At 36.8% G+C, this 25,601-nt stretch overlaps 1 protein-coding gene across 1 annotated transcript in view; it reads right to left on the bottom strand.

Moving 5' to 3' along the window:
* Nucleotides 1–239: 239 nt before the first annotated feature.
* The window catches only part of hibch (3-hydroxyisobutyryl-CoA hydrolase), a 28,853-nt gene continuing 3,491 nt past the window's right edge, over nt 240–25,601 (bottom strand). The window contains exons 7-14 of the mRNA XM_079619394.1: nt 17,864–17,942; nt 11,567–11,712; nt 8,897–8,983; nt 6,371–6,429; nt 4,769–4,850; nt 2,188–2,307; nt 2,001–2,034; nt 240–1,362 (exon numbers count right to left, since the gene is read on the bottom strand). Coding sequence (XP_079475520.1) covers nt 1,247–1,362; nt 2,001–2,034; nt 2,188–2,307; nt 4,769–4,850; nt 6,371–6,429; nt 8,897–8,983; nt 11,567–11,712; nt 17,864–17,942 — 723 coding nt within the window. The 3' untranslated portion in view covers nt 240–1,246. The remainder of the gene's footprint in view (nt 1,363–2,000; nt 2,035–2,187; nt 2,308–4,768; nt 4,851–6,370; nt 6,430–8,896; nt 8,984–11,566; nt 11,713–17,863; nt 17,943–25,601) is intronic.

The following is a 25,601-nucleotide window of genomic DNA, read 5'->3' as shown; positions in this document are numbered from 1 at the left end:
CTGGTCCTTTGGTCCCTCCTTCAGTGCAAGTCTATTGGAATTTAGTTGTTGTTTTAGCATCCACCAGGGGAAAATCGTAAGTCTGATTGCTTCGAAAAGTAATAGTAAACGTCTCCGCAAAATGAGGTAACATTCATGTCCGTATACACAAACGGCGTGCCTAACTTTATTACGACCTCTATAGTCTGTCAGTCAATTTGCTAATTAGCTCAATGAATGCAGAAAACCAGATTTTTTTTACACTGTTGGTTTTATTGAGAGGTAGGCTACTGTGGGCACGTTCAATTTTTAAAATCTTTTTATGTTTTTGCACAAATATAGGTCACACCCTTTTTATGAACATCCACACATTATATATATATGAGCAAAGCAGAGAAGAACCAAATCATTTGAATTCAAGGCATCACAGTTGTTTTGACATCTGTCAGATTTATCCTGTGAGGCTTGATATGTCTATAGTCTAGGCCAGTGGAAGTGCTTGTGTAGTAAACACTGTGGTTAATAGCAGTCATACTGCAGGCACCACATGACAATACTTTAATCCTGACAAACTGAATCGTGGCCAGGGTGTGTGTTAAGGTTGTCACGGTTAATCATGGATTGCAGAATGTGCAAAAATAATTGTCTGCCATTCTCTTTCCACAGGGTTTACACAAATGATTACACAGTATGAAGGAAAAAGACACCTCTAAGAATGAAGTATGCAAAATATGATTCCCAGCACCTCACTCTGACAAGTCTGCTATAAATTCATATTGTCACGCAGTTCACCCAAAAGTGGCAATTCTCTCATTATTTACTCGCCTGGTACTGTATGCTGATATTTTTCCTGTGGAACACAAAATTAGAATATTTGTAGAACCTTATTCTAGTGCAGTTTATGTAACATGCATGAAGATTCTTCAAAATTCTAAGATTAAAAAGTAAGAGTAAAAGCATACATGTCTGAAATGGGGTTGCGTAAATTAGAATTTTTGGGTAAACTTTTCCTTTAAAAAGTGTGACTAGGCTGCTCTAAATTGTTAGCTCATTTTAAATGCTATTTCCCAATGGACAAAAGAAAACTCCCTAAACCTCTAAATTTCCTTAAGAAACCAGCATTTCAACACAAGGATCAGCGGATCTGTGCAGAAGTCTCAGAGGAATTTGCATTCGTCAGCTATGCTGACAGAAACAACAATACTGATTTCTTTGATACATTTCTGAAGTTTATGAAAGCAACTTGCAGGATTTTTGAGGGGAGTTTCTATAGTTTGAGATCTCTTTCAGCCAGGGAGCTGAAGCATTCTTCTACAGCCTGCTCTGAGACCCCAGACAGGGTAGAAGGTTTCCACTTCGGACTCTGGTCTTTATCGATTAGAACTGCAAGTAGAGAGGGGAGGAAAATCTGTTAGTTATGCACTGAACTCTGGGGTTGTTCTGGGAAAAAAACTAGTTAGGCGAGTGGAGGTGGCCAAGAAGTCATACAAGTAAGAGCACATAAAGCACTTTAATTTTAGGTAACACTCTAAAATACCCTGTATTATTACCTTTAACAGATATTATAAGATTATTTAGGCTATATAATGCTCTATTTTTTCATAAGCATTCATTCAGAATTTTTAGGAATGTCTTTCAAATTTCAATTCAGTTCCTGAATTTAGATTTAATTGAGGAAGCAAACAGGATGTGGAATTGTAATTTGAATTAAAATTGTTAAATGTAATGCAATGTAAAAAAAAAACAACCCCTCTCATGTGTATAACACAAATATGAATTACCCATAAACATAATATTATATAATGGACACATGGGGTATTTCCAGAAAGGAATTAGATCAATGATTGAAATGCCATTTATAGAGACTATATATGTGTACAGTATACTACATTTAGTAAATTACAAAACTTTAATATTATGGAGTCCATTCTTATAATTAACACCAACTTCTGATTCGGTACACCTTATATACTATTATCGATAGAAACAAATGTGAATTTCTGAAGAAATGTGCATCTTACCTGCTCTGACTCCCTCATAAAAATCGTGGCCTCTCTGCAAAGCAAGAGTAAAACCTCATGACATGAATAACACAAATACTTCCTCTAAACTAATAAGTGGCATACTGTGAAAAAAACAGCTTTAGCTCATTTGATTTAGGTAACGAAATAATAAAGCTTTGCATTTACATAAAATTACATTACATACCATACAGGCCTGACTGAGTCTGTACTCCATCACCAGCACCTCCTGCAAACTCATTCTTGCTCCTTCCTGAATCTGCCTGAGAGTTAACTTCAGAGAGGTTGGTGACATTTTGGCCAGAATCTGTAAAATTCGATACAAAAATCCATATTTCATTAATGAAACATAAATAAATGACAATTAAAATAGCTGATATAGCTATCTAAATGCAAGTTAATCTGAAGCGGACAATAAAATAAAAATAGGTAAAAAACAGTTTGTGTGTGTGTAAGTGGGTTGCATCAGGAAGGGCATCCGGCATAAAACCTGTGACAAATCCAATGTGTGTGTGTGGTTAATTCAGATGAAGTGGACCCTGCAAATGAGCGGGACTAACGCTGGGAAAATGTATAGTGAGCCGGGAAGGACATTAAATGGTCCACACAAAATCTTAAGGTACAAACCTCCCTGTTTACATAATGGCCAAGTGTACTGTTGATAAAAAGAGGCCCTATATGAGCAGAGGACCAGTCCATGAACAGACTTGTGGTTAGAGAGAACATTGCATGACCTGCTCTGACATAAAACCAAACATACAAAGCATTATATCGGTCACTTTGTATAATTCTGCATTATTAAGTATTTTGATTGTATTGTTACTTTGTTTAGGTCATGATAGGACAAATAAAAATTAAAAATAGTAAAGCACACATACTGAGCAACAGCAAATGTAAATTGTCAACAATGAAACGTCACAATGTCAAACATCAATTTCCTTTTTACAGCTCACTCTAAACAAAGTGATGCATGGCAAAGTAGCGCTATGGGAGGAAAAACAGAATGACTTTGAAATACTAATGAGGTATAATATGATTCAGGGCCCATTACGCAATACGAGAGAGGGTTTACATAAAGCAGAGAGCATGCAGACCTCACGCGCTCATTTTCTTTATCTCGCCAAATATCCCGGAAACCATCATACTCTTTATCCAGCTGCAGGAGCAGGATGTGGAAACAACAAGCCAAACCCTGCCACAGCCTTCATTATTGCAGTGTAATTTTATGAAGTTCATAAAAACATAATTTGCGACTTAGAATGAATAAACGACTCGCCTTCATACAGGGACGAAATACAAGATATACCCATTGTCCGAATATGCCTACTTTTATACTTTAAACGGTATGTGTGCCAAGTAGTATATCCAAATCCATAAAACAGTAGATGAATAGTTACCTGGATGACATACTAAATTCGTCAAGATTCTGAAGTGCACATCTGATGTACACTTTAATATCCCATGAGGCCACGGGAGAGGATTTGTGAATGGCACTGAAGCGACGCAACAGATGCTGTAGGTCTCATGATAATGACAACATGGCTGAAGTAGTACGTCCAAATTTCATTCATACTACACACATTTATAGTATATAGCACATACTTTTTTAACAGTCGCGCAGCAAGTTTCAAACCAAATTTAGTACTTACTATACAGTATGTGATTATTTCGGATGATACTTTTTTAAAATAAACAATGCAAAATTATATTGTAAATACTAGCTATTTGATATTGATTTGTATATACACACCCATTTACAGGTAAGATTTTTTATGTTTTTGAAATAAGCCTCTTATATTCATCCAGGCTGAATTTATTTGATCATAAATACAGTAAAAACAGTAATTTTGTGAAATATCATTACAATTGACTGTTTTCTATTTTAAAATGTAATTTATTCTGAATAAGCTGAATTTTTCAGTTGCCATTACTCCAGTTTTCAGTGTCACATGATCCTTCAGTGCTCAAGTAACATTTATTATTATCAGTGTTGAAAAAGATTCAGATTTCATGAAATATCTACTTATCAATCCACCATACATAAGAACATTCAAAATAACAGCATTTATATGAAATAGGAATCGCTTGTGTTTAATGTAATGCATCATTGTTGAATATATATTAAACATTTCAGCTCAATAAAACGGATGTTAATATTACATTTATGACACTTTGAAAAAAGTTCAAGTACAAAAGTTTTTTGTGAAAAAAATTTAAAAAACCTTTTGAGTTTGGTATGAGTCTGGCCTGGCCATCCATCCATCCATCCATCCATCCATCCATCCATCCATCCATCCATCCATCCATCCATCCATCCATCCATCCATCCATCCATCCATCCATCCATCCATCCATCCATCCATCCATCCATCCATCCATCTATCTATCTATCTATCTATCTATCTATCTATCTATCTATCTATCTAATCTATCTATGAATTTACCTTTCATGTAATTTCACAAGTTCCTGATCATTTTTTTAAATATAATTAAAGTTAATGAGGAAAATGTTGAAGTAACAAAAAACATCATAAAAGTGGTCTAAATGAAAAGTATGCCCTATATTTCATAGACTTCTGAACTCATAAGTTTTGCGTGAGGACAAGCCTGGAATATAAATTGTTAATCACAACATTTGTGTTGCACGGAGGAAAGAAAGTCTTAAGGTTTTGGAAATGACATTGGGGTGAGTAAATGATTTTTACTTTTGGCTGAACTTTTTTCTATATTTATTTTATAATGTGTTTAGTCACCATCCCTGAACTCACCTCAGTCTGTTTAAGTGCAAAAGCAGAGCCATCTTTCTTAAGGTTCTCCATGATCTCCTCCACACTTCCAGCTGAAAAGAGCCTGAAACAATAGAACAATAACGAAATATACAGGGTCAGTCCTGCAAACACCATCCATGGAAGTTTTTTTTGTATATTTTTCAAACAGGCAAGCCAAATTAGCCATTAGATTTGATCCTACAACAGCAGATTAGTGCAACATCAACTGACGTTACATAAGGCTCATATGCAATGCAGAGTCAAACTCCACAAAAACAGGTAAACAAGGGGTGTATAGGCTGATGAATAATTTGTTTCACTAAACACTCAAGCCCCAGAAGGAGAGACGAGACGCAAAGACAATGCTGCACACACTCCTCCGGTCACGGTGGAAACTAAGTTTTGGAGCGTGTCCAGTGTTTATCAGTCTTATCATTTCAGACCTTTGATCAATATACCCAACTTTTTTCCTGCACATAGAATTAAGGGCCTTTCAGAGAGGCAAACATTGCCTGTGAGCCTCAAAGTTATACCAGCACCTGAAGGCTAAAGCTTATCCAGGGAAACAGACACAAACCCACAAGTATAACTAATTGGTTCCAAAAGTGTGTCTACTGATGTCAAGCCAGCACGGTTTCTGCAGCCACAGTCTCAGTATGCAAAATAGTGTGATGCATAATTATTGCATCGTGATACTTACATTTTACAGGTTAAAATCAATGCTTTGAGTCTGGGAGATATAGCTAAAAATATCCACTACTATTCAAAAGTTCATAAAGGTCAGTAAAAATGTTTTTGCTGAAATTAATAGATTTATTCTGCACAAATGGAATTAATCAATCAAAAGTTACAGTTCAGACATTTATGATGTTATAAAAAATTATATTTCAAATAATAGCTGTTCTTTTGAACTGATGCTGAAAATTCAGCTTTGTCATCACAGAAATAACTTACATATTTATTTAAAAACATTTTGATTTAAATACAAATATACATGGTATATACATACTTATATTAAATCTATTTTATATATTTAAAAAAGTAAACAATTGTTTTAAATTGTATTAGCATTTCATAATATTAGTTTTTACTGTGAAATTTTAATGAATACATGCACATTTAAACAGAGCTAAAGTTGTGTTCAACCCAGAATTTTCTTATAATAAAAGATAAATATAAAAAATATAAAAATTCCAAAAAATAAATATTCATACAATACTTACAAACTACTTTTAACAACTTCTGAAAAAAAAAAAATGAAAGTGAAAATGTGTGTTTGCCCATGCTGGCATTATGATTAAGTATTGTAGGTGGTTGCTAGGGTGTTGCTGGGTACAGTAATTGTTTACAGGCCCAAGTCAAAAGAATCCACCTCCTAGTCCCCAATTTGAATAGTCAATTGACTTTAGCAAGTATCACTAATGACCATACATGGCCAATTCAAAACAATATCAGGCTGAAAATGATACTTAAAACCTAATACCTCTGTCCCTTTTTTTTAAAAAAAGAAAGAAAGATAATTAGTTTTCCATTCAGAGGGGGATCTTTAGTTTAATTCTATTCTGGGTTAAAGCAAATGGTCTATTTTAGGTTTAGGTTTACCTGTCGATGGCCTCGGTCTGTTCTTGCAGCACAAAAGGTTTCTCAGCGTCCAGGCGGCTCTGAGGAGACAGAACAGCAGCCTGTGTTTAGACAGCAGCTGAAACACATATACAGTGCTGTATTTCAACCTAGTGAACTGCAATCCTCAACTGTCTGTGTGTATGTTTGACGACATTTTTATCCTGTCAGAAACCTTAGCTGTGACTTCATCTGATCAGTTTTTTTCTGATTTAGCTGCAACATAGATGCTTATAATCAGGGGTGCACATAACTGGTAACCAGAAAACGTGGAGGGAAGCGTTTTTGAGTATACCAACATTTTTGGGGACAGGGACACGTTTACTTTCTGGAGTAGGATTTTTTTCTCCATCTTTGGTAAGATAGAAATCATGATGATAAGTGTGGTCAATTATTAGGGGTGCAACGGCTGGCAGTTGATCCGTGATCCGTACGGACCAGGCCATCATAGAGTTTCTCATTTGGACGTCTTTGGTCTTGCCAATTTACACATTCAAATGATTTTAAATGCAGAAGAAGAGGCGGAAATCGTGACTCATGCACAGCTTCACACACACCCGAAGCAGAGGACCACGATTCATACAGCGCTTGAACACCGAATTGATTCCTCTTTCGCGTTTACTTGCGCTTGAACGGACACAAAACCTGTCTCTGCAAGTAGGCCTATTCTCTCTCAGTTAAGTCAACAGTTGAGAAAGAAACCACCGGATATGTGATATTATATTCGGTCCATGCATTCGGTCTTAAAGTGACAGCAGCCTAATATTCTTGCTGTTGTCTGTGCCATTAATGTTAATAAAAAACAAAAAAACATCATCATCATACCATATTCGAGAGAAAAAAAAAGAGCAGTCAGGAGGAAGGTGATGACAGCTTGTAGGATAAGTGTGCCGTGTAGAGCAGCATCTCCAGGTGCTCCCTTGAGAACCAGACCAAAAAAAGTTGTTCACCCCTGCTTAAAATATCCATAGAAATGGTAATTTAAAGAATATGTAGCCTCTAGCATCAGTTGCTAGTGCATCCCTTGAGGCCAGGGGAGTGAGGTTATGTAACTATGCCAATCTAACTGGCACTGCTCAGAGTGGGATTCGCACCAGCATGGGAGGCAGGCACACTAACAAGGATGCTAAAGACTGCAGCCTCAGGCATCAGTTGCTAGTGCACCTCTTGAGGCCAGGGGAGTGAGGTTTACTTACACAGCTCTTTACTTGCTGGCCTCCATTACACACACACCCCTAAACCTCACTCCCATCTGGGTCATGGCACCAATGTAACTGGCCCTACTCGCACTGCTCAGAGCGGTATTATATATATATATATGCACTACAAACTACAAAGTTTACTGAGTGTTACAGATCCAGCCCATTTATCATTTTATCTTTTGTGTAGGCATGTACGGATGGACGAATACTCCCCTCCTAGTGCTTAAAAGCTGTGACATGAATCCCAGTGACATTTCATTTTACGCCTGCTCTAGAGATACACAGACATTGACATCTCTATTTCAATACATTCTCACAGAATCCATGGCATGAAATCAGAATCCACCATTAGTACAATCTGAATACAGAATGGAAGTGTCTATAATCTTCTCTTATCTGCTCAGGTCTGGAAACACCCTAACTAATCCTTAGTATGAAACAATCGACAGGCTTTAAAGTGCAGCCTTGATGAAAAAAGTTGATATAAGTGTATGGTTTTATGGTTTAGTGACAGCTGCTGTAGATAAAACTATCTTTGAAGCAGGAGCATTGCCAGATGTAAATAACATCCAGGGCATGGCCCATTAATGCCATACCATAATGCAAAGACTAACTGTAAATAATTCACAACGTCTAGATTTTTTATTATCACTATCAAGATTTGTTGATGACAGAAGGGAATAAAGTAAAATAACTTATCAAAAGGGGTCTGGGAAGGGTCTGTGAAAGCGAATACGTTTGTCCGGAGCATGAAAGTTGTGTGTCATCAGTCCTTCCCTTCCGAGGAGTCATAATAATTATCATTTAGACACTCCTGTTCGGCACACACAACTTCACAGCATTAACCACAGATGGCCATAAATCCATACCACCAAGCCATTACGAGTGTAATGAGTACTATATATATATATACTGTATGTGTGTATATATATATATATATATATATTTTTTCGTTTGTTTTGTTTTGTACATACTGTGCAAGTCAGTGGGGTTCAATGTTGTTTAAACCATTCAACATTTTTAAAAATAACTTATTTCGAGTTTCACAGAGGTCGAAAGTGATACCAGTTTGGATCTACACAGGGCTGTTCATTTTTGGGTGAAAATCTTCCACACTTGTGTCGGCACATGCAACTTAATTTGAACCATATAAAGATGCACTGAAAGCTAATCCATGAGTGTTGTATACTGTGGCTATGGTAACAGATTATACAAGCCCACCACTGTGTATAGTAACTGCAAGCACCGAGGCTGTAAAAGTCTGCACAGACCGTTTTAAAAAGTCACATCTGTCTCTGCCACATACCTGTTCTTGATAAGTATCCAGTAGTTGAGCCACGTCGCTGACCGATGGAGACTTCAAGTCAACAAGATCTTTCTCAAGAGATGCAATCTGATGAGAGAGAAAAAAAGGGGGAAATTCTCAACCTTACAGGTAGAAAAAAAGTGGGTCTAAATCAGATACTGAAGAGCAGAGGAGGGAATGTTTTGTTTACAACAGGATTTTTTTTTACAAGGTGTTTCCTGATGGAAACTGCAGGGGCACAGTGAAACAACATAAAACAACAGCTCTGATCCAAAACACAGTTTGCTGCCTGCAGGACAGCCTTTTAAGGCACCACAAGTGAGCTCTCAACACGAGGATACCACCTTCTGGCCAAGTCAACTTTTTTGTAAACTCCCGTTCACGAGGATTTCTAATGGACTGATTTTGTGCACACAATTTTGCAGAGCAACAGTAAACGTGACCACACCTCTGTGACAAAGTTTGTGAAAAATCCCTTTCAAGATGGCGAACAAGTTGAGAGAAATGCTCACTAATATTTCATTCAACGGAGAGTATCAATTAAAAAAAGTTCAGTGTGTTGTATTGGTTTATGTATTTTGGCCACATAACAAATACGGTAGACCAAATTCTGTCTAATTAAAAATGGACATAAATATTGGGGCACTCAATATTTGTGCCCTATATTAGAGCATCATTTGTTAGCTTATCCACATACCAACACTAATCTCTACTGGACTCAATTGTGAATGGAGTCTCTTCAGGAGCGCTATTTTTGTCATGAGTTGCTCCCAATGTAGAGTGTTTCAAATAGATCATTTATGAGGTTCATTGGAACAGAGCTAATCTGTAACTAACTGGCGTAGCGTCCCAATGACGTACTATACACTATGACTACTCTACCATGTAGTGTATGAGTTTTTTTTGTCATCCTCCATCAGTCAGATAGCCCTTCCTTCCCACTTAGCAAGGCAATCTGTGACAATTTAGATCATGAAGTGTCCAGCAATCCACACTTTTTTGGGGTTAAATAAGTGCATAATCCAGGAATTTAAAGTGCACTTTTTATTTTTGGACAACTATGCAAATTGGGATGCATCTTGAGAGAAACGCACACATAGAGAGCAAGAGAGAGACATCTCAGTGATAATATTCTGATATGGTATACCGTATCATTAAATATCAATGGATATTTTTTCTTTTGAACACCTTTTCAGTTTTTAAATATATATATTTTTTTATATTGTTCATAACATTTTAGCAGTCATGACTTGTATAATGCATACATCAACCTCATACATTGCACCTGCCATTAGAAAAATCAATCGTCTATTAAACAAATTAAAGAAAATATTTGTTCTGTATTAATTAAATAATCTTCCAGAGATTATTCTCAGAAAGAACAGTTTCTAGCTGATTTTAGAGGACTAGAAAATGCATATTCACTGTAGAAATTCCATGTTTTTCCATGATTCTTTAATGTTTAAATTTCCATAAGCTTTCTAGGCCTGAAAAAAATATAATAATAAATTATCTAACTCTGTACTGCTCATGGTTGAATAATAATACAGCCTGACTCAATTTAGAATTTTTTGTTTTTTTATGCAGTAGCTCATAAATGAAAGTGAATCAGCTCCCAACTAGTTCTGCTGTACAAACAAACACACTGTCCTCAGAGCCCTTTTGTGGTTATTTTTATCACAAGTCACTTCTGTGAGTAGCGTGTATGTCAGATCCTGCTGGTCATCTGTCCTTGGCCAGAGGATGTGAGTGTGTGTGTAGGCTTGAATGCCCCTCTCTCTCCAGCAGTGCCAAGCCCTGGTACTCATTTTCACCTCTGGCACATGAACTGGGCGTAGTGTCAGTGCTCAGTCGCCCCCTGCTGCCGAAAGTTCGCTGGCAAGCCTGAGAAATGCTGACTAACTCCTCTCCTTTCAGTACCTTCAAATGCAAGAACTGCTACCCAAAAGCCCAGGAGGCCAGCACCAGCACAGCTCGGTCACCATTACCTTGAATTTGAGTTTCATTCTCTCAAAACTGTACTAAAACTGTCCTACAATCACAATAGTTTATTCTTCTTACTACTGTGTCCAAACCAGGAGCTGGATGTGAAAATGCTGCGTGACTACGTGTACATGTGCACCAATAATGTGATTATTTCCAATAATCACATTAAGGATTCAATCGCAGTTTTTAATCGCAATCACACACACACACACACACACACACACACACACACACACACACACACACACGCACACGCACACGCACACACTATATATGTAAAATATTTTATATAGTTTTATATTGATAAATAAACTAATTTAACTAATTATAATATATATTCTAATATATAAATGTTTCCTATAATGTTTTATACTAAAATAAATACATTCATATACTAAGTTAAAAACTACACGCTTATATATATTAATCACATTTAATATATTTAAAAACTATATAAAATAATATTTTAAATGAATGAAAGCAAATCAGACATGCACAGCATTGCTGAAATTAACACTAATATTTTACATTACAATATTTACTCAATTCACAAAAATCTTTGACAACAGAAAAATTTGCTATATCTATTTCACAAGGTCATCAGTAGACAAATTGACACATGATATATTGATATATGAAGTAGCCAATATGTATCAGTCAATAACTATAGTATACACACATTACCTTTTCGGACTGCACAAAGTGAGTAGCCACCCCGACTCTTTGAACATCTCTTCCTTTGAGGCGAAACCCTGTCAAGGCGAGAAAAAGGCCCAGCTTGCCTCGAAGTCTGGGCAGGAAGTAGCCACCGCCAACATCAGGGAACAGACCTATAGAAACAAAACAAAATCCATTTAGAGTAAGAGCTAAAGTAAAAATCTGCTACACATGAGTTTAGAAAAAAAGAAAGAAAATTGGTGCCGTGACCCAGAGAAAAAATAGATTACTTTCAGGCCACAGGAATAAGGGAAATTTGTGTAAGGGAATTATTACAATTCCTCAAGAGATTTCATAAGTAATATCAGAACTGTGATTGAGGACATACACACTAAAGAGTCACTCACATAAAACAGGGGACGTAGTGCAAATTTTAGATGCCAATGACCCAACAAATATGATAAAGGGAGCTGTATATTTCCATGTAAAAGACCCATTTATAGTGTAAGAAAAATAGTAAAGTATAAAGACAAAATTAAATAATAGGATTTTATATTGTCATTACACTAAAGCCAAAAGATGGGATTAAAAAAATACCTGGAAAATATTTAATACTACATTAAGAATTAAATTGACAGCCTATCTTTAGCTACCCTTTATTAGAGTTATGTTAGACGTATAATAAACCCGAAGAGAAACCCTAGCATAAATAGTTGCCAATTATGCCATAACCATCCAGTTATCAAATGCAGTGTTCAAGTCTGCAGGATGTGATTATAAAATGGCATAGTGCTGTGCTACAATCTTATTAACCTGATGTGCTTTTTTTAAATAGCAAGGCTGAGAAAATGACATCACTTCCCTCATAAACACACAGCACGAGGTAGAATTCTGAATAAGGCGCGACAGGATTAAGTCCCATGACCTGATTCCAGGAGGCAAATGTAATATCATAAATGCAGATTACGTTTGCCGTGCACCCAGTCGCTTTGTCTTATGCCTGGCATAGTTTTAAGACCCAAAAAGCCCCTTAATCCATAAGAGGAAGGGGGTGAAGAGGAGGGGTTCAGGTTGTTGGGTTGGGGGGTTGCGTTTTCGACGCACAGATGGCTGGCACATTGACAGAGAAGGTGCCACCATGGGTGAATGTCACAGCTCAGCACAAATGGCTCAAGGCTACTGCTAACATGCTGTTCTTGGTGCTTTCCTTCTGGAATCCCACTTCGCCTGGAGCATTTAAAGCATAACATGAAAAAGAAAGCACGAAAAAAAAAAAAAAAAGTTCTTTAAACCAAATAAAATGTTGTTTTTGTAAGCAACCCCACATAGTAGCAGTGGCTCAACCAATGGAGTGAGTCAGGGTGCAACTGTGTTTGTGCAACTTATGGCAAATGGGTAAATCAGCTTAAAACATTTATTCAGATTTCCACTAAAACTTTTATTACACTGCTATGACTGGAGTCTCATCATATAGATAAATATGTATGTACTGTATGTGTAGGCGTGCAATTTGCAATTAATGGCTTTTAGTTTAGGTACTTTTTCAAAATAGTAAATTGACTCATTTTAAACATATTTTTTAAAAAGTACTAATTTGTGAAACTTTCCCCGAAAAGCATATATACTATAGAAATATCAAATTATTGTTTGTTTGAGTCACCCTACTTAGAAAAACAGCCTCAACCGTGGAAGCAAGTCAGGGTTATTATCTTTAACTAATATATATATATATATATATATATACATTATATATATATAAAAAAAACTTTTTGTTACTTGAAACAATATAAACTTTACCTGAAATAAAATAGAATATATATAAAAAAAACGTATTCTATCTTTATTCTTATCTAAAATTAACAATATAAAATAAATTTAATAGGTATTTCTAGGTTGTGAGATGTTCATTCTAAACATTATTCAAAAAGTACAATTAATGTAAGTGTAAAACTAAATATAAAAACATAATGAGGGGCAAATTAATGAGTGCATTTTTTATTATTATTTTTGTTGTTGCAGTTTTCTTTTTAAAATCAGCATGCAAAAAAAAAAAAAAAAAAGCAGAAAAGTCTGTAAATACAGTGTGCGTCCTTGTACCTCATTCAGGATAATTGGAGATTATCCAAATGCTGTCCCTGTGCATGAATGGGTGGGACTAGAGCCAAGAAGGGGGAGATGCATGTCAGCAAGGCCAATCACCTTGTTCGCATGCGGGGATACACCAGTATAACTGGGTCACACTTCAAACTGATCAGGATTCGACAGCATTTTTCAAACCAGAGGTGCAAAAGGAAAAATCCACATTAATCCCAGGCACACATGATGATGTATTACTTGTTTAACCACCTCATGTCAAGAAGGAAGAACTATAAGGAAGTATCGGCTACGAGACAGATGAGGCTGGCCGCCTTACCGCAGAATAAACCATTAAGACAAGTGCTAACCCAAAGAGGATTATTCATTCATCTGGCGTTGGGAAACACGGGCTCTTAATGGAATTAGCGAGTGATGGCACACAGACTCCGCGCATTCACTCAATCAAATACACACACACGCACGCAATTGCACAGACGCTTAACAGATGTGTCACAGACCGTGATTAGCACTACTTCCTGCCACTCTAACAGTTCTGCAGGGAGTCTTTGCCCAAGGCTCGCAAGAGTGAAGGACGCTGTGCAGCTCGAGAGGAAATGCTGTAAAGCGCTCTCATTAAGAGTCTAGAATGATTTACAATAGCCAAGGCAGACTTCTGCCAACATGTGTAGGAGCATGTGATATGGACAAGGGCAGGGTATTCATCACAAACAATCTGATTTATACCGCATCAAGGCTCCCGACATACCATTCACAGGGTTTGATTAGAACATGGAATGAAAAGAAGCACGAAAAATCTAAAGCATGTGCAATAAAAGTGAGACAGCAGCACACATGGATATATGAGGGAATGGTTATAAAATGGATGTGGAAACATTCACTTTGGACCCCAACATTTGTAATTTTGTCTTCATTTTCTCACCCTCATGTCCTTCTAAGCCTGTATTGTTAGGGTAGGTGCTGACATAAGATGTAGGGCAAGTTCAGTTTCTCTAAAGAATTCATTACTTTTATTAAGCAAGGATACATTCAATTGATCAAAAGTGACAGGAAAGACATTTTAAATGTTGCTTTATATTTCTATTTCAAATAAATGCTGTTGAAGCTTTTGAACTTTCAGTTCATCAAAATATCGTGGGGAAAAATGTATCACGTTTTTTTCCACAAATATATTAAGTTTTCAACATTGACTACAGTCCGCATATTATGATTTCTGAAGGATCAAGACCGGATGGCTGCTGAAATTCAGCTTTGCCATCACAGGATCAAATGCAATTCCTGTCAATTTAATTGCAAAATAGTTCACAATATTACTCTTTTTACTTTATTCAAATAAATGCATATAAACAATGAAATAAATGCAGTCTAGGTGACCATAAAAATAAATAAATGACCCCAAACGTTTGTAATTTAGTGTAGCTTGGCAATTTGTGCTTGTACTTGTTATTTAAAACAAACTGGCTTTTATACTTTATCTAATGCAATTAATGTCACCATGAACTCAGCTGTCCACATTTGAGTTCCACCAAACCTAGACCAGATGAGAGGTTAGGGAATGAAATCTGTATTCTGCAGCGCAAGAATCATCTGCTGGCTTCACGACTGGAACAAGAACCACTCACTTACATATCAGCGGCAGATTGATGGGACGCCGCCTGCATCGCCAGAATTCCTTCCATGAGCGAAAGCGTTTCAACATGCTGCTCATTCAGAGAGCACAAGCATCAGACAGCATCCACACCATCTCTCAATGCACTTTTCACACACTGGCATGAACAATTTGCTTTGAAAGATTGCTTTGAGAAGACTTTGGGCCAAAAGTTTTTTTTTTTTTATAGTTACAGGTGAGTGCTGTGTCTTTTAGGCAGACGTAACATCTTCAGCTCACGTTGGTCTGATTGTAATTTGGCTAGCCATGAGTTGAAAGATTTATATAGTTTATCTAACACCCTGTCTTAATCAGACGCGATGCCAGTGACAAGCAATTTGTCAGTCCACACAGCTATAAGACATGACAAAATTGATAAAATATCACACAGCCAATCAGAAGAGCGTGTGGAGCAATGTAGGTACATCTAATTAATAAATATTACACCATTTTAACATTATTAAAAACACACACAGTTCAAACTTTCTTGTTTCCTCTAATTTATTTTCAAGCTCTGAGGTGAATTATCCACTATCGCTTTCATTATGGTAGTATTAGACACTTTTAAGATTAAATAAAGCACAAAATCATTACATGAGACAATCATTGTCATAGTTTGCATGTTCACAGAAATAGAAACTGCTTCCATAAAAAAATCCCGTTGCGACTGGTTAGGACAAAAACTCGAACATGGGGAAAAATACCTTTTATCGCATCATGTCACGTCTGGTTTGGAAATGATTCAACAGTCAAAATGAAAAGTTATATTTTAGGTAGGGTAGGCACTTTTCAGGGCGGTTAGCAATAGCAAGTTAGCTTTGAAAGCATGAGATCCCATCCTCCCTTCAGAGTTTCTCAAAAGCCACGCCACCCTCAACATGCGTACAGGAGGGAGCAAACAAAAGTGTCAAGATAGACGGCATTAAACTACCTCATGTCTAAAAGCACATAATATTACAATAATAATGACCTGTACCAACTGACTGCTGCAGATTCATTTCGGCGTTGATAGTTGTTGCCATTGAAATGCATAAATTTGAGTATAACATCACGGGTTTCCATCTCCTTTACAATAGTTATGGTGTGAACGCAGCATAAGCTCATTGTTTTGGTCTAGGGAGAACTGTAAAAGGTGGCTGCTGTTTCGGGTGCGGTGCTCGGTGAATGACGTCTGTCTAACTGTTTAGCATGAAACACGCTGATGTCTGTGCGAGCAGTGTGCGCGGAGGTATGGAAATATCTCCTAGGTCATGATTGGACAAACATTTTATGGTCCTACGCCTTCCACAGACGATATATATACACATATAAAAACATTAAGACCACTTAAAGGGATAGTTCACTTTAAAATTAAAATTCTGTCATCATTTACTCACCCTCAAGTTGTTTCAAACCTGTATTAATTTATTTCTTCTGCTGAACACAAAGAAAGATATTTTGAAGAATGTCAGTAACCAAACAGTAGTCTGTACCCATTGACTTCCATAGTATTTTTTTTTCCTACTATGGAAGTCAATGGGTACAGACTACTGTTTGGTTACTGACATTCTTCAAAATATCTTTCTTTGTGTTCAGCAGAAGAAATAAATTAATACAGGTTTGAAACAACTTGAGGGTGAGTAAATGATGACAGAATTTTAATTTTAAAGTGAACTATCCCTTTAACTTAGTGATTGCTGTCAGGATGTGAAGAGACTTTCAACCAGCATAACAAAAATCATTTCTGGAACAAATCGCCTACCCTGCCTTTAAGTGTGTACAATTTTGTTGGAACAAAAAACAAAACACTTAAAGGACAAGTTCGGTATTTTACACTTAAAGCCCTGTTTACAGATCGTATCTGATGAAATAGAACGGTTAAGATTAAACTTTGGACAGATGCTGCTGTCGCGAGAATTTTAGGTTTATATCGCTTTCCTCCCCCACCCCCACAAATGGCAGTCTATGTGCACTGGAAGATTCCTTCCTAAAACACATTAAACTTTCGTTTACAAAGACGTGAAACTCACCGAGTGGTCAGGGGTGTTCACTGATACGGTCCCAAAAAAATCGCTGAAAAAGATGCATTCCAACAGGTTTTATCGTAGTTTTTGTCCAACTCCATGACTTGTATTGAATGTGCTGTGTGAGGTGCGGTATTCCTCCGCCGCTGGAGTGTCTATTATTCAAGCTCTCAACGGAAGAATCACGGGTGTGACACGTTTGGCAAAATAGGTCCACAAACGCGAAATAAACCTAAAATTCTCAGGACAGCAGCATGTGTCCAAATTTTAATCTTAACCGTTCTATTTCATCAGATACGATCTGTAAACAGGGCTTTAAGTGTAAAATACCGAACTTGTCCTTTAACTTTTCTGTAATTAAAAGTGCCCCCCAGGGAAATAAATGCTACTTAAATATTTGTGCCAAAACTATTTTTTTTGGCAAATGCTGCTTCACATTCACTTTTTACATTAATTTTTTTGGGATGAAGTACTATTGATTCCTGTGAAACCAAAGCCATTTTACATTATTAATGAAAACTCAGATTATAACCCAGTTACAGCCCACACGGAGAGAGAGGAACACTGGCTGTCTCTTACCGATGCCCGTCTCTGGCATGGCAAACAGCGTCTTCTCAGTGGCCACACGAAACCGTCCATGAACTGAAAGACCCACGCCCTGCCGAGACAGAGAAAACAGTGCAGATCAATAATTGTGTACCATGTTCACAGACCAGATGGAAAGATGAGGGATTATGTCTCACACCCATCTACTGTAAGACAATACAGGAATAGTTCACTCAAACATGAAAATGTATTACTCATCCTCATGTCGTAACAAATCTGTATGCGTGGTCCATATGACTTGTGTGCAAGCACAAGACTTCTATGGTAAATATATACAATAATGTGAAAAACAGAAAAGAACGCAACGGAAGAAACGAAAACTTCCGTTCAAAAGTTTGTGGCCAATTGTGGACCGCTCAGTTCATGGTGACATTAATTGCATTAGATAAAGTATAAAAGGCAGTTTGTTTTAAATAATTAGCACAAGCACAAATTACAGAGCATCCTCGCTAAATAAAAGTATTAATTTCTTTAAATCTTACTGACACCAAAACTTTTGAACGGTAGTGTATGTATATAGAGCACAATTCATATAGACTCATTTTAGTGTGTTCTTTTGAAGACTGACAGACAGCACATGGTTACTATAAACTTATCTTTTAATTTTATGGAATAGATCTGTGAAGATGTCCAAAAAAAAAAAAAAAGGTTTTCTACAACAGAAAAGAGCAACTACTCCTGAGCTTGTCCTGTAAAACAATAGCAGTGGAAAAAGAGTGGACAAAGTCAATTTGTAACATTGTGCACCATATGCAGTGTCAGAACTTAAGCCTCTCCCTAAGCACTGTTGCTATAGTGAAGCGCCAACAACATGTTCTGTGATTTAGTAGTGTTTGAGACCCTGCATCACGACTGTATCGCCTAAGCAGCAGACGCAGGAATGGAATAACAAACAGTCCACTGATGTATGGCACACCGTATCTCTATGTGCTCTGAAACTCCAGATTGTTCCCGCACCACGTAGGATTAGAAACAAATGGTACAACACAGCAACCCTAGCACATGGCTGATGCTCTTGCATTACAGACACAGCTAAATGATTACCAGGTCTTTTAGCTGTAACGACAGGCCAATTAATCGGCCAACATTTTTAGATTACCGATACAGGCCGAATATCTTTGTCAAGTCACCTTTTTTTAAAATATATATATAGCGCTTTTTACAATACAGATTGTTTCAAAGCAGCTTTACAGTGATAACAGGAAAATAATTGAACTAAGTTTTTTTCGGCTGTGCAGCAGATCTAGAAGAAAATAGTGTCATAGTCCAGCTTAAGTAAGTTCAGTGTTGTAAAAATCATTAGTTAATAATTTAGTTCATTTATGTAAACAGCAGCACTGGAGAAAACAGCGATGTCATCGTTCAGTTCAGTTCTCATACAATGTCGTCAATGCAGTTAGATCAATAATATTGTTATACTGTATATTAAGTGTCCCCAACTAAGCAAGCCAGAGGCGAGGCAAGAAACCCAAACTCCATCAGGTGACAGAATGGAGAAAGAAACCTTGGGAGAAACCAGGCTCAGTCAGGGGGGGCCAGTTCTTCTCTGGCCAATGAACGAACAGTGTATTTACATTTACATTTATGCATTTGGCAGACACTTTTATCCAAAGCGACTTACATTGCATTCAAGGTACACATTTTACATTTTATCGGTCCTTGCTTTCCCTGGGAATCGAACCCGTGTCCTTGGCGTTGCTAGCGCCAACGCTCTACTGATTGAGCTACAGGAAAACCGTTATGTATGATTATGATTCAGACGGCATCACACGTCAGAAGTCAGATTGGGATCGGAACTTTCAAAATATTTAATCCAGTTCCATCTGGTTGAAGATCGAATTAATCACGGCTGTAAAGAGACAGGGATTTTTTGAGGATCTGTGCCACTGGCTGTCGCATCGATGAGGTCGATTTTAGACTGTCTTTCTCTCAGTCTATCAATTCAAAATCACTAGACAGCCTTCTGAAGTAATTATTTCTTTAAAGATACATTGTGTAGGATTTTCTCCCATCTAGCGGTGAAATTGTTTATGACTACCAACTGAATATTACTTTCTAGCCCCTCCCATTCCGAGGGCGTTTTAACTCCTACGGTGGCCGTATTATTTCAAATCTGCCGGCAGTCGCGAGTAATCTACCCCTCGAATTCGTCACGGTGCCACTGAGTGTAAAAACGCGAAAGGCGAAGCTTGAATTTCCAGGTATGTCCCTCTTTGGCTAATGTATTTTCAAGATGGAGGCGCAACATGGCTTCTGCCATTTGAGCAGCTCCCCCGTATGCATTATAAATGGCAGATTCTACGCTTACGAGAATACTTGATTAGTTGGTAGTAATTATACATTAATGAGCACATAATTTTTAAAGAACAAAGTGTTTTTTGCTAAGAATCAACTTAAAAAATTACACAGTGTAGCTTTAAAAAAAAAATGACCCCAAACTTTTGAACGATAGTGAATATTAGCATCATATCAACCATTAAGCACTTTGCTTTAAATATCGGCATCACCACAGAAAAAAAAAAGAAACTAAAGAAGTCCTTTTAAGGCAAGTCATTTCACTCAGCGGCCATATTTGAAATGCCCCTTGGGCAGCTATTTCAGTCATGCAACTACCTCTTGCAAGTATCTCTTTGTATGGGGAAACATCAAATTCTCCAGAGCTACTCACCGAGCTTACGATTAAGTTCATCACCAATAAAATATTGTTGTCTTATGTTCAAACAGTGTTAAAAATAGATCTGTCTAATCGATTAATTTGTGATTAATCGCATCTAACATAAAAGTTTGTGTATATATATGAAATTAATTAATTTGACAGCACTAGTTAAAAAGCTTATTTTCAGGCTAGATCCGCCAATGCGCATGTGCAGCTGCAGTGACGCAAAGACTTTACAAATCAGCGATTAGCTCTTTAATATAGAAGGCGAGACTTATTCCACCATATTGCCGTGTTGCACTTTCTCCAATTCAAAGTAATATGAGTTCACCGCCTTTGTATATCTAAAGTCTTTGCTTCTAATTAGCACTGGTAATGAATCATCATCAAAAAGTTAGAAACGCCTTATGAAAATATTCTGGAATGTCAAGACACAAAATTTGAAAACTTGCTGTTATACAAAACAACCTAGCCAAAAGTGTCACTGCAAACCTCGACCTGATTCTGTCATAAAGAAGTGCATCATCGTCTTCATCACTTCAATGAATTAAGCTGATGTGGCTCATCAGATCACAGCACATGACTGACACGGACTCATCTAGTTTAACAAAATACACATCATAAAATCAGTTATTACGAAACCACCCGGGGACTGCATTCTCAACGGGCTGCTCATTAAAAGACAATAATAATGATCTTTTCCTGGGGGATTTGAGAAGCATGTTGTGATCAGACTTCAGCAGCACACGTGTCCCCTACATGCAGACTCATTAGGTGGATTACGATTAAGCGTGAACAACCATCTCAAAATATCAGGGCAGGGCAGAAGAAGCAGTAGGAATAAGCTGTCTGAATTGTTTGGCAAATTTGTAAGTATTCTGACTGAGTCAAACGGGAAACATGTGTAGCTGGAGGCATCAAATCAATTACCCAGAAGCGGTGGAAACTCTCATCCATTCTCCAAAATGTTTGGCAGAAATCTGACAGAAAACTTGCAGACAATGTAGGCAGCATCTAAATTTAAAAATAAACTCCAGGATGGAAAACAGTACCTATAAAAAAACAGCGTTACCCCCCATTTAGGAGACAAATATGGAATATAAACTAGCCAAATATGTTCAAAGACCATCTTTAATCTGGTAGTTTTCTAACATGAAAGAGCTCTGGAACATTTCATCACAGATATCCCAAAAACAGGCAAAGTGCTTTATCAGGTACTTGGCAAACCATTGAATCTGAAAACGCCAGCGGTGGGGGAAAAAATCCTGTTAACTTAAAAAGAGCAATGTCATACTTTAACAGGCAGCTACAGGTAAGAAATGTTTTAAAAACTTATTTACACTACTATTCAAAGATTTGGAGTCAGTAAGAAATATATATATATATATATATATGTATTTATTTATTAGGGGTGCAACGGTACACAAAAACGGTGTAACGGTTCGGCTCCGGTACAACGAGGCAGAAGTAAACTAAACATATTTTTTTTTTTACTGAACAAATTGTGTCTCTGTCTTTAAATGAATTCAGTTAGAATTATAAATGTTTAAGCATTATTTATGCTAATGCTGTAAACTATAGGCTACCTATAGGGAGCCCTTACTTGCACATTATTATAATATTAAAGGTTAACCACAGAGCCCAAACTATTAGCCTTAATTCAGTTGCTATTTTTAGATATAATAATAAACACACATGCAAACATGTAAGCTGCACATAAGGCAGTTTTTGCATTAACTTCTATATTTAATGATATGTTTTTACTCCAATTCGCTTATATAAATTTACACACTGGCTGTCATTTTCATGACAGATATTTTAAACATAAATCAAGACATCACTAACAGGTTAAGTAAAATATAATGAATATATAGGCTAATATAGTGCATATGTTTAGCGAAAGAGTTGTGGACACTGAATGAATTGCCTGAGGTAAATGTAATGCTACGTGGGATATTGTTTACAAGCTGTTTTACTGACGTCTTTCCGCCGCTGAAACACTGATGAGCGATTACACTGTTCCCCAGTAAACTATCTGTGCATGCACTCCGAGTCAGAGCTGAACGTGAATAAAAATGGGCTTCAGATACGCACCTAAACGTGTGCACACAAAAATGTCAAAACGCCTTTTTGGAGAGTATTCACGTAAACACAGTGGGTTATGTCTTAAGTAAACGTACACAAAATCACTCAATGATCTTGACTGAATAACTTAAGTAGCTTTAATAAGGTAAATCTATATTCAATGTGTACAGTAAGACTATGCAGTGTTATTTTACATTTGTTCATTACAATTTTTGTTGATGAAGGCTATTACTTGTCAGAATACTGTTAGTAACCTCGCAATGTGTTAATAACCTCGTGCATGTGTCGTGGCGCTCTTGTGAACTCACGTCAGAGGCCCACACAGAAGAAAATTAATAGTTGAATAAAGTTGTTATTTTTGCGCACAAAAAGTATTCTTATCGCTTGACATCTCTTTCTGTCGGCCACCGTAACTTTTGTTGTTTGGAATTCGTAACCTCACCAATAGATGCCGCTAATAATCACACACTGCACCTTTAATTTGTATTTTCCTTCTGTTGTATTTATTTGCCTATTTTTTGTATTCGGTTTCTTTGTTCTTATTGTATTGCTGACGGTTTAGCCTACTTGTCTTATGTAATTGTTTTAAGGACCTTTAGTACATTAGTTAACCTATAGTATTAGTTTTTGCTGTAATTAATAATTATTGTGAATGTGAATAATTATTGTGAATATAATTGTAAATATCACTGATATTTAAAATAAATCGTATCGTGAAATAAGATAATATCACCCACCAATAATCGTGTTAAATAATCTTGATTTCAATATTGACCAAAAATAAATCACAAAAAAGTAAAAAAGGTTTTACATGTTTGTTAGTGGCTACATTTTAAATGGTGAACATTTTATCAACCCAAGTAGAAAATCAGCAACAAATATTAAACAATGCAAAAACAAAAATATGTCTGTTATGCTCCACAAAGGAAAACAAAGACATAAAATTTGCTACTTAAAAATTAAGTATAAGTAAATACCCCTTTTTGTGTTCGACTATCCCTTTAATGATGGAGGAATAATAATAAATAAAAAAAACTAGAATGGTTGTGGAAAATCAATACAGGGCTGCCCTGTAAGCACTATAATGACATTATTTGTAATTCTGCATCTACTGCCCATTTCTTTTTCTCAAATATCTGAGTAAATGGAAAAATCAATTTTTAAACCTTAGAGACATCTGAGGTAATCATGGACTCAGTGAACTTGCATGGTCATTATATTCCTAAATAACAGTACAGAGTCCTCAGCTGACACACAACACACAGCTTTGCATCAAACACCAAAAAATGTACAGCACTGAGGTCGACCCACCGTACCTCGACCATGAACAGAATCCCTGATCAATCAAACACCAGGAGGAGGTGAGAGATTCACCCCGTGACATTGCTTTCCTACTGCCAGAAGAACCCCACGAAACTATGACAACAACAGTAACATTTCAACTGCTCCGTTATGCTGGTAAAAGTGTTTAAAATATATTTACATTTAAGAACTAAAATGTTAGTACAGATGAATACATTCATGTTGTAATGAAAGTTCTACAATACAAATGAACAACACCAACTGAATGCTGCTTAAAGGTGCATTATACGGTAATATTGACAGCTAGTGGTTGAAATGGGTATTGCAGTCCAAATTCACAATACTGGGCAATGTGTTGGAATTGGAAATCGCCATAGGAAATCGCCCCCATAACCTCATTCAATATTCTCCCCACATTACTCCACTAATATAGTCCACTTGAAGGACTGAATGCAGGGGTTAAAGTGAAAAAAAATCCTGAGCCTGAAATTTTCTTGGGGGGGGGCTTCATTGGCACCATTTATTTTCAAGCATGTTAATGGCATATTTTTATGAATGAAGACCAGTATCACTGATATAGCTACTTATGTCTCGATGAAAATGTATTTTTCCAAAATTTGAAACATTTATTAGGCTTAAAAAACTATAACAACTTTTAATTTAAGTGAACTTAAAACAATCCTCACTTAAACCCATAATATATGTCATATTTACCTTCCTGTCTAACCGATGTGAATTATATAGAAATTGAATACGTTTATAAAACAGTTCGCACTGCATAAATTATAAATGAAAAATAGATTAATCCTTAAGCGTTGAGCAGTTAGTAATTTTCTCTGTTCCCATTGTTCTTTGGTTAACTTTACTAACAGAGAGAATTGCTGTCACTTTAATACCCGCCGCTGCTGACAGGATCTCATTCTCTACTCTTTACTTCCATTTAAGATTGCATTTAACTCATTTGACTGTTCTTGTGAAGATACTCGACAAAACTGACATTTTGGCATAAATGTGTGCGTTATCGTTCAAGCGCGAAAGAGAACTCGATGGCGCGCGTCTTTCTATGTGTGTGTGTGTGTGTGTGTGTGTGTGTCAGTGTGTGTTTCAGGAGGACATTCACTGACAGCGCGTTCTGTTTTATCTTCTCGCGCATTGATAGTTTAAAACATTTGCGTGAAGGAGAGCATGATGATCATATAACCCAAAGGATGACAGAAAGAACGGACGCTGCAATAAATATTTAAACACGTTAAAGCTGGACAAAAATTAATCGCATGCGTTTACGTTGTCATACATTGCTGACAGAAAATGCTGCGGTTTAAAGTGGACTCGTTTTCATGGTAGGCCTACACAGAATGTTTTTGTTTTTTTGTAAGCTACACAGAATATTTAATTAAATATTAAAATTAAATAAGTCTGAAGTTAGTAAGTTACCAAGCAGCAGTTAGCGTTAGCTAAGTTATCAACAGGTGTAGACAGAAAATATGATTATCCTGACCTGAGCTAATTTACTGAATCAACCAACTCACATCTCCTTTCTTTCTTTTCATCCATGATGACATTAAAGTCACCTGTTGTTGTTTCTGGCGTTTCATCGCTGTCTGTGCCGCAACCGCTACTCGCTCATTAGAACATTCAGTGAGCTTTTACACAGGCTCGGTCCTGCTC

Source organism: Phoxinus phoxinus (assembly GCF_949152265.1).
Source record: "Phoxinus phoxinus genome assembly, chromosome: 7".
In the NCBI taxonomy this organism is placed as follows: domain Eukaryota; kingdom Metazoa; phylum Chordata; class Actinopteri; order Cypriniformes; family Leuciscidae; genus Phoxinus; species Phoxinus phoxinus.
This window is presented reverse-complemented; position numbering and strand designations above follow the sequence as displayed.